Genomic DNA, 10,663 nt, shown 5'->3' with positions numbered 1-10,663 from the left:
TCCCATTATTACTGAACTTTAAAATATCCAAACGATTTCTCATTTATGTTTCTATTCTACTTTATTTTTACCAGTCTAGAAAAGCAGATATGACAAAATTGTTCTCATCAGAGACAGCGTTCTGTGCTAAAATTGTGACCATGACAGACTGGTTTGACTTTAGTGTGTAAAAAGTAGCCCTTTTTACACATTGAGAAACTTCGCTTTTTTCTCTGTATTTCATCTTCTATTGGGTTGTCGGGAAAGTCATGATGTATTTTTTCTGTTTTTCGTTGCAAAAATGTGTCATGACTTTTCCGACAACCCAATATTTCTCTAAGATTTTACCAGTTCTTAAAGATTCTACTACCACCCGAAGCAGTTGACTCTAAGATCTACATTTCCCAGCCCTGACACCCATGTTCCAGTTCTGTTTTTTTCGCTGTCTGTGGGATAACTCCATTTTGGATATTTTATGTCATCACCTCTGTCCACCATTCGCCTATCCAGTATCTTATTCTTTGCCAATCACTGTACCAGAAATAAGGATTTCAGAGATGAAGAAGACACAATTCCTACCCTCAAGGAAAAGTGGAAATAGTCTGTAAGGAGATATGCGCAGGATATTATGGGATACAGAGAAGAAAAGCCAAGGAAAGAAAGCAGATTCTACTAGGGTCAGTGGAGTGGCAGGGAAGCCCTTCCTAGAGGAAGTTACTCTTGAGTAGATTCTCGAAGGACACATGGGAATTAGCTAGTCCGATTGGAAAGGAGTGTGTGTGAAGAGCTTTTCAGACAGAGGGAACTGTAAGTACGAAGGCATGAAAAGGTGAAACATGTTTGGAGAACTTTGAGTCATTCTCTGCCCTAGAGTACATGATGTGGAAAGAGATGAAGTAAGAAATCAGATCATGAAGAATCATGGATGCCATTATTAAGGGGTTTACACATTATTCTGAAACATATGGTGAGCCATGAGCCAGTGGTATTATTGAAAGATTATTCTGGTAGCTCAGTGGAGGATGAATGGGAGAGGACTGAAACTGGAGGTAGGAAGACTAAATAAAAGGCTACTGTGTTACATCAGAACAAAGATTATTGGGGCCTGAACCTAGACAGTGACTGGAAGGGATGAGACATAGTTAGGTATTAGGTTAAATTTCACTTGAGGATTCATTGATTGTATGAAGTGAGGACAACTATTTTTTTTTTTGTTTGAGGGATAGGGCTTATGATTAGGTTTGCTTGTTACATAACCTTAGCATTCTGTACATCTCTGTAATACTCAGTACTTTTGTAATTTCTTTAAAAATTTCTCTCTTCCTTGCTCGACTAGAAGACTATGAGGGCAAGACCTTGTCTGTTTACTCATTTTAAAATCCTTAGTGACCAGTTTGTAGTGGGTGAACGGCTGAATGAAAAATAATGGTGTTGCCTTTAACCAGCATAAGAGGAGGAGCCTGTTTAAGGGAGGGGAGGGAAGGGAAAAATTCAATAGGCATTTCTAAGGCCAGCCTCACTTTTCAAGTCTTACTTTTCCTGTTTCATTGTGGTTTTTTTTTTTTTTACAGCAACAATATTTTTCCCTTTCCCAGACTTGAAACCTCTGTTTAATATTCCACTTCTTTATCTCCTTCACTCATCATATTCTCTTTGTCATCAAGATCTGTTATGTCTTTCATTTTAATATGTCTTGGATTTGTCCTTATATTTCTCACTGACAGAGCACTAACTCAGACTAGAGCTAAATTGTTGCATTAACTTTTATTATATGTGAAATTTTATCAGTTTTAGATATACAGATTTATTGTGAATATTACACAGAATGTTCCTATATATCCAACACCCAGTTTTCCTCATTATTAATATCTTATATTGCTATGGCATATTTGATATTGATACCTTATTATTAATTAAAGTCCATTCTTCATTCAGATTTCCTTAATTTTTTCCTCATGTCTTTTTTTTCTGTTCTAGGATCCTATCGTGGATACCACATTACATTTAGTAGCCATGTCTCCTTAGACTTCTCTTGGTTGTGACAGTGTCTCAGACTTTTCTTATTTTTGATGACCTTGACAATTTTGAGATTACTGATCAGCTGTTTTGTAGAATGTACCTCAATTGGGGTTTGTCTGATGTTTTTCTCATGATTAGACTTGGAGAATGTGGTTTTGAGAGGAAACCAGAGGTCGAGTGCTGTTCTCATTACACCCTAACAAAGGTACATACTGTCAATATGACTTAACACTGTTGATGTTAACCTTGATTTTGACTTGAGGTAGGTCAGGTTTCTCCACTATAAATTTCATCCCCCATCCCCTTCCTTTCCATACTGTACTCTTGGAAAAAGTCACTATGCACAGCCCACATTTAAGGAGTGGAGAATTATTCTTGGGGGGAAAGTATTTACCTTAGTTATTTGGAATTCTGCACCAGAGATTTATCCGTTTTCCTCCATTTATTTATTCAACCATTTATATATACAGAGGGTACCAAAAAAATGTATACACATTTTAAGAAAGGAAAAAACTGTATTAAAATTGTAATAATATATACTGATAACAAAAGATGAATACAAGTCATGTGTATACATTTTTCTGGCACCCCTGGTATATACCAGTATAGATTCATAATGATATGGGTATTTATTTTATACTTTGGCTTATAATTCAATACTATATTTATTTTGTTGCTCAAATTGTTCCAGCCTTTGCCTTTGGAAGCTCTTTTAGTTGGCCTCTAGATTTCTCTTACATACCCTCATCTGTGTGTGTGTGTGTGTGTGTGTGTGTGTGTGTGTGTGTGTGTGCACTTTCTTACTTTCTGGCACTACAGAATGCTCCATGCTTATTCCTGCCCCAGTCCTAGAATCAAGAACCAAGGAGCCCTGGTTCCTTTTATGGGAGAATGATGTTAGAAACGCAGATCTGTGTATTGTTTAGTTGATCTTGCCTTCAGTCTTTTTCCTTTCCACTTTATCCTGCCATATTCATCTTCCTTAAATAGAGCTTCCATGGAGTAGGTAATTTCTCTCCTTAAGAGTTATTGTAGCTCATTAGTACTTATCTGATCAAATATCCTTTGCTTAACTTTCTTGGCCTCACCTAATTTACTTTTCTCATTGTTAAATGCTTTATCTCTCTTTTTTCTCCTTCTTATGCTGTTCTAAACATGGCATGATTTGCCCTTTCTTCTCTAACATTCCAAGTCTAATTCCCACTTCCCTTATTCGTGTCTTTGGGTGCCTTGTGTTTTTAAATGGTTAGACTTGTATGTTTATCATATTTGGTAATTAATAGTCAAACTTAAAAGTTAAATTCAGAAGAGATTCCAGAAAATCATTTGTCCGTCTCCTCATTTAACGATCAGGAATCTGTGGCCTCCAAATCCAGAAAGACTTGATCAATTCATGGCAGAGACAACCTGATCCGTAGCTTTCAAACTTTGCACAGTATTCTTTTCACCATATGCAACTGCTCTGCCCCTTCCCATATCCTTTTTGAAAGAATTGAGATATAATTTCTATACCATAAAATTTACCACTTAAAAAGGTATATAGGTAGGCCTTTTGAGCTTCCTTTGCTTGGCCTGATCCAAACTCTTTGGAGTGTACTTTCTCTTCTAATAAATAATGGCCCTTGAGCCATTCTCTATTGCTCGGGCCCACTTCTGCTTCTTTGAAATGTATTTTTTCTTCTAATAAACTGTCCTAAAAAAAAAAAAAAAGGTATAGGCAGACAGTTCTGCTTCCTGGCAGGCCTGGCACAAAAACAGGTAGTGGGATCACAAACCAAGGAGCCTGCTGGCTGCAGGACTGAACTAAGCCAGCACTCATAGCGTCCTCCCATTAAACCCGTGCTGCTGCCTGGGGTTGTCACCTCCCGAGAAAAGTTATGGAACCATGTTGAATAAGGGGAAACACCTATTTAACTTGACGTTTGCAGCGAAAGAGCTTAATAAGACTGCCAAGAGATGTGATAGAGAAAAAAAGGCTGAAAAGGCCAAGATTAAAAAGGCCATTCAGAAAGGCAATACAGAATTTGCAAGAATATGTGCTGAAAATGCAATCCGCCAGAAGAACCACACAATTCGTTTCTTGAGAATGAATGCTAGGGTTGATGCTGTGGCAGCCAACGTTCAAACCGCTGTACCAATGGGCAAGGTAACTGAGTCCATGGCAGGCGTAGTTAAATCTATGGATGTTACGTTGAGGAGGATGAGCCTTAAAAAGATGTCTGCCCTGATGGACAAATTTGAACACCAGTTTGAAACACTGAATGTTCAAACACAACAGATGGAAGACACAATGAGTAGCTCTACAACCCTAATAATACCACAAAACCAAGTAGATATGCTGCTTCAAGAAATGGCCGATGAAGCCGGCCTTGATCTCAATGTGGAACTAGCACATGATGTACAAGTTTTTGTTTGAATATCTGTTTTCAGTTCTCTTGGGTATATACCTAATGGTGGAATTGCTGGATCACATGGTAATTCTATGTTTAACTTTTTGAGGCATTGCCACACTGTTTTCTACAGTGACTGCACCATTTTCCACTTCTGCCAGCAATGTATAAGGGTATCACTTTCTCTACATCTTCACTAATACTTGTTATTTTCCTCTTTTCCTTAAAAAAAATTAAAGCTGTCCTAGTGGGTGTGAAATGGTATCTCATTGTGGTTTTGATTTGTATTCCCCTAATAACATTAAACATCTTCTCATATGCTTAACTGGCAATTTGTGTGTCTTCTCTGGTGACATGTCTGTTCAAGTCCTTTGCCTAGTTTTTAACTGGGTTATTTGTCTTTTTATCGTTGAGTTATAACAGTTCTTTTATATAGTGTTCTGGAGACTAGACCCTTATCATATATATGATTTGCAAATATTTTCTCCCATTCTGTGGGTTGCCTTTTCACTTTCTTCTTGGTGTTCTTAGAAGCACAAAAGTGTTTAATTTTGCTGGAGTCCCATTTATCAAACATTTTTTGGTTGCTTTTGCTTTTGGTTTCATATCTAGGAAAATATTGCCACATCCAAAGTCATGAATGTTTACACTGATGTTTTTCCCTAAGAGCTCTTACATTTATATCTTGGATCTATTTTGAGTTAAATTTTTTTATATGGCGTGAAACAGGAGTCCAAATTCATTCTTTTGCTTGTGGCTATTCAGTTGTCCTAGCACTGTTCTAGTTTGGTTACAATTATGTTTAATTTTGAGATAGAAAGTTATTGTAGTCCTAAATAGGGAAACCAAAATATCCAGAGGTTGGCCATACTCATATGTTGTGTAACCAAAAGAAAATGTTTACAACTCTCTGACATGTGATAGGCCAAGAAATGTGTATTAGGATATCAATGTGTTGCTTGATAAGAAAATGAAAGCATGACATTTACTTTTCTTATGGGGGACTTTCCATGTCTGAAGTTCTTAATGAATTACCCATTTCCCTGAGGGATGGGACATTAAAAACACATAGAAAATCAGTAGATGGTGATTTTGGCTTTCAGGACATATTTCAGAATTTTTGGTACAATACTAGATTATCATAACATTTAGTGTGGGGTCAAATGATGAGGAAGAATGAGTTGTAGGTAGTTATAGGAGGTTTTATTAGATGAGTATCCTTTGGAGGAAGGACTGTTTTTAATGAGTCTATAGTGAGTTATAAGAGATACTTGTCAAAAATTACTTAAGCTGTGCTATTAATTTAGAGATGGTTTTTCTGCAAAGAAGATCCATAGAAATAAATGACTTAAAATGCCTTTCCCCCCTGATTTTTAAAAGTAATACTTGTGGAGTTTTAGAAAAATTAGAAAGTAAAGAAAAGTATAAAGACAAAACTAAAAATTACCCGTAATTTTATCAAGCAGTAGTAACACTATAAATATTTTTATGTTGTTTCTTTCTGAACTTTAAAATTTTTCATTTGGGGAGGAAATATGAAGCTTTGTGGATTTCATACCCCAAACCCCTCCCACTCTGATTTCATTGGGAAATCTTCCTTAATTCTTTTAATTCTAGTAGGAATATTAACTCAGCTTATTGGAGGAAAAGAGAAAAGAAAAAGTTCCTCTACTACTTACATACAAGGAGTACAGGTTTCAACCCTGATCAATGGAACAAACAAAATCTGGTATTAGTTTGTTACAGGCTTTCAATATAACAGTTTCTTTGATTCTAAGGAAGAAAATCAAGGTTTCAAAACAAATTTGAAAAAACAGGATAATTCTATTTATAAGACTATAAATTTTTGTGGTAATAAAAATTGTTCTTACTAGTGATACGAACTAAATTGACTCTGATTATGCTATAATTGACTTTGTGACCATGCAACACCTCTGTTACTTGGTTAGTTATCCGGTGATAATCACATGCAGACCATTTTTGGGACATAAGTTGTCTTTTTTTTATTTTTATAGTGATATTGATAAAGATGGTGTGTATGTCTCATTAAGGATGTGCCTGTCACATAATAGGAGTTCAGTTAGTGTTTGCTTATGATAATAACTACTTGGTATTTGCAGTTTCGAATTTTAAACAGAAGATTTTTAAAGTAGCTATATCACCAATCCAAAATACTGTAAATGAGAATAGATCTAAGATGGTATCTTTTACACTGTAACATACCATCACCCTAAATGAAAAAAATAAGTGTCATAACTCTAAAGGAAGAAAGGCATTGTGGACCAGTAGAAAGTATTAGGTATAGGTATTTAATGTTCCAGTTTTCTTTCATTTTCTTTAAGTTAGAAAATGGGCTGAAGTTATTGAATTGATGTGCATTGTGACGTTATCTTTAGAATACTGTATGTTAGCAGCTAATATTAGCCATTTTAGTTATTGTATGTTTTAATGGGTTCCTTAAATAGATTTGGCAACAAAATTAGAAAATAAATTTGTTTTCAATGATACAAATCTTGTTGGGCTGGCTGAACTAGATTGACATCTAAAGATATACCAGGAACATACTACTGTTTGCTAGATGGCCTCAGGCTGTGCTATATTATACTTGTGAATCAGTCAGAATGTCCATTGTGACTGTGACAGGAGAATGGACATGGTATGGTGTATGGAAAAATCTATCTTTGAAGAAGATGATTTATGTCTTTCAAACAGATACTGTGAATGAATGTAAGAATAAAAATGACACTGACACAGATTTGGGTTGTTGATAACGTGTAATATTTTATTTCTTTTGTAAATGTTTGTAGCAACACACACACACACACACACACACACGAAGGTGTGATCAAAATATATGGTGAATGTTTAAATAAAAAAATTATTACAATAAAAGACATAATTCCTCTCAAAATACTCCCCCTTGCTTCAAACACACTTATCCCATTGTTCTTGACACTTTCTGAAGCAGTTCTGGAAGTCCTCTTTCGTGAGTGTGTTTAGTTGTGCTGTCGTAGCTGCCTCGATTCAAAACGTTTTCCTTTCGTGGTCATTTTGACTTTGGGGAAGAGCCAGAAGTCGCATAGTGCCAGATCCGGTGGATAAGGTGGATGAGGACACACTGTGATGTTTTTATTTGATAGAAATTGCCATACCAGAGGTGATGTGTGACATGGAGTGTTGTCATGATGGAGGATGAAGTAAAGATACTCACAAAAGTGGACTTCCAGAACTGTTTCAGAAAGTGGCAAGAATGATGGGATACGTGTTTTGAAGGGGGATTAATGGCAATGTGTCTTTTATTGTAATACATTTTTTTTTTAAGATTTTATTGGGAAATTGAGGGAGGGGAATAGTGTTGGGGAATTGGGGAAGGGGACTAGCCAAGTTGTTGTTCTTCAATCTTTGCTTTGGAGGGAGCCAGTCACCATCTGGTTGCCTGTCGACAACTCGTGGCCTCTAAATTCAAGGTGCTGTGTTCAATCTTAGTTGTGGGTGGGCGTAGCCACCATCCCATGTGGGTGTCGAACCAGCAGCCTTGTTGTTAAGAGTGCATGCTCTATCCACTGAGCCATCTGGACGGCAGCTCAGCTCAAGGTACCGAGTTCAGTCTTAGTTGCGGGAGGGCATAGCCCACCATCGAACAGGCAATCTTGTTGTTACACCAGCTGAGCCATCCTGCCACCTGTTGGCAGCTCAGCGACAGCTCAGCTCAGGCACAGTGTCACTGGCCCGTGTGGGAATTGAACTGGTGGCCTTGTTGCTCAGAGCTTGCACTCTTAAGCCAACTCTTAACCAACTGAGCCACTTGGCTGGCCCTGTAATAAGTTTTTTTATTTAAATATTTACCGTATTTTTCAATCACACTGTCCATAGCCAGTTGGATTGGAACTTGGCAAAATGTGGACATAAACAATTTAGGATAACTAAGCATGATGTGAAAATTTTGGATATTTGATATTTTAGAGTTCACTTTATATTTTGGTCTGTTGATTTCTGTTAGATGAAATTTTGGGATTTGTGTGATGTGTAAAGAATTGTAACTTGTATAATACTTGATTAGAATTGTACTTGCAATAATGACCCCATTTTTTATTTCATTAAGGTAGCAACAGCATTTCATTTCATGCCTATACTCCCTCCTCTTCCAATATTTAGCGTGTAATTTTGACCGATAAATCAAGTAATGAAGAATTCTGATGGCTAGCTGGTTTAAATCTCAAAGGGCTGTCTTAGGGTTTGCTGGCCTAGTTCATGCTCTTTGTTGTATTAAAGACATTTATAAGGGTAACCAGTATTTGTGAATACTTCAGGTGTTTTGTGTTTTTAATATGGAATGAAGCAAACCCATACAAAAGGAGGAGAGGTAGAGAAGCTACATCGTGGCTGAAAGTAAAAATCCTGTGTATGGGAGAATATGCAGAGTATGGTAGAAAAACAAAAAGTGAGACAGAGGGCTGGTGCATAATTATTCAGGAATGGGAGTGGAGCAGCTGTGAGTGTGTGCAAAGGGAAGGCCAAATTAATGGATAAGTGTAACTTTAAATTCATTGTTTAATTATGAATCTTAAATAGGCCCCTTAATCCCTCAAGGATGAATGGTTTTCTTTTTGCTAGGTGCAACTAGGGACTCTTCTAGTGTTTGGATGCCATTAAAAATATAGTTATTTTAGATATTCCACTACAGTAGATTGGACATACAGTCGTTAATTTTAGGATATTTCATATTCTTATTAACTAGTTAAATTTTTTCAATTATTTTAGTATAATGAATAAATAATTTTGATTTGCTATAAATTGAAGTTATTTAATAATTACAAATATTTTTTTCATGTTCTCTTTAAACATTCCCCTAATTCCTTATAAGACATACTTGTGGAAATTGTCACATTTATACTATTCATACTGTACAAATTATGTTTTATATGTCTTAAATCATGTGGAAATTATGTTTCTTCAAGAGAAGTTTGACACTGAGAGAAAACAAAGCAAATGAACAGTTCTTGGAAAGCTACTGAGGACAGTATTATATTTACTTGTGTTAAGTGGTAAGAATTGGCTATTGAAACAGAAGCAACAACTATTTGAGTGTAGCAAAAATGGGATTTCTGTTTTATTTATTTAAATCAGCACCTAGTATCCTTACACATTATTTTTATATATGTATGTGACATTTGACACATTGAAAGAATATATGAAAGATAAAATGTAATTTAGGAAGTATAGTAATAAAAAGAATACCTATAAACCTATTGTCCAACTTAAGAACTAGGACATTACCAATACTGTTAAATTTACCATTCCTCTTCCTTGTCCGTTCTCCTGCTTCCCCCTCAGAGATAACTGCTGCTGTGCATTGTGTATTTTACATTTATTTAGAAAATAATTTTACTATATATATATATCCTTAAAAATATACCATTTAGTTTGCTTGTTTTTGAGCTTTATGAAAATGATATATTTTGAATTCTTCTACTTGCTTTTTCACTCTACATTGTTTCTAAGAAATTTATGTTACTGCATTTAATTGTAGTTGATTCACTTTTACTTTGATATAATATTCCATTGTATAACTGTTCCACAAATTGTTCATTTTCCTGATCCTAGAGATTGCAATGCTACAATGAACATTGCATTCTTATAAATGTCTACTTGTGTTTGTTCTGAGATGTCTCTCTCTCTCTCTCTCTCTCTCTCTCTCTCTCTCTCGTCTCTCTCTGTGTTGGACACGTAGACATGTATAAGCACCTCAGAGTTACTCTAGGGTAGATACTTAGGAGTAGAATTTCTGGGTCATAGAGTATACGTGTTTAGCCTACAAGATAATACCAGGTATGGTACTAAGCATTAGTACTTAATAGTCAGGACCACCCTGACTATCAACAGTTTAATAAAACTATGGCTTAGAGATGTAATGTTTCCAAGAAGCCACATAGATAGCCAGTTGGCTGAACAGATTCAGACTCATGTTTGTCTAACTTTAGAGCCAGACTCTTAATCAGTAAATTGTTTTCCCTTTCTGTGGTAAGTGTCCATAACCAGGTTTTAGATATTTAATATAAACGGGATGCTTTTTAGTGTGAATGCTTAAAGTCATAGATCTATTTTACAGACTAAAATCTATGTGTGCATTAAACAAAAAACTTTCTTGGTCCCATGAAGTTTGGGAACTAGCCTCCTTCTTAATTATGCTCTGCCAGCTGTAACATATGGCTTCCATTCTAAAGGTCAGAAGATGGCTGCTTACATCCCAGCCAGCCATCTGCGTTCTAGGCAAG

At 35.9% G+C, this 10,663-nt stretch overlaps 2 protein-coding genes across 22 annotated transcripts in view; both read left to right on the top strand.

The window, feature by feature from the left end:
* EPB41 (erythrocyte membrane protein band 4.1) overlaps positions 1 to 10,663 on the top strand; it is a 189,670-nt gene that overhangs the window by 49,498 nt on the left and 129,509 nt on the right. The window lies entirely within an intron of this gene.
* LOC109390672 (charged multivesicular body protein 1b-2-like) lies at positions 3,884 to 4,414 on the top strand. Its single transcript, XM_019657502.1, has one exon. The coding sequence runs from the start codon at positions 3,884 to 3,886 to the stop codon at positions 4,412 to 4,414; it is 531 nt and encodes a 176-aa protein (XP_019513047.1).

The sequence above is a fragment of the Hipposideros armiger genome, unplaced genomic scaffold (assembly GCF_001890085.2).
Source record: "Hipposideros armiger isolate ML-2016 unplaced genomic scaffold, ASM189008v1 scaffold_10, whole genome shotgun sequence".
Lineage (NCBI taxonomy): Eukaryota > Metazoa > Chordata > Mammalia > Chiroptera > Hipposideridae > Hipposideros > Hipposideros armiger.
Note: the sequence above shows the minus strand (reverse complement) of the source record. Positions and strands in the feature narration are given on the sequence as shown.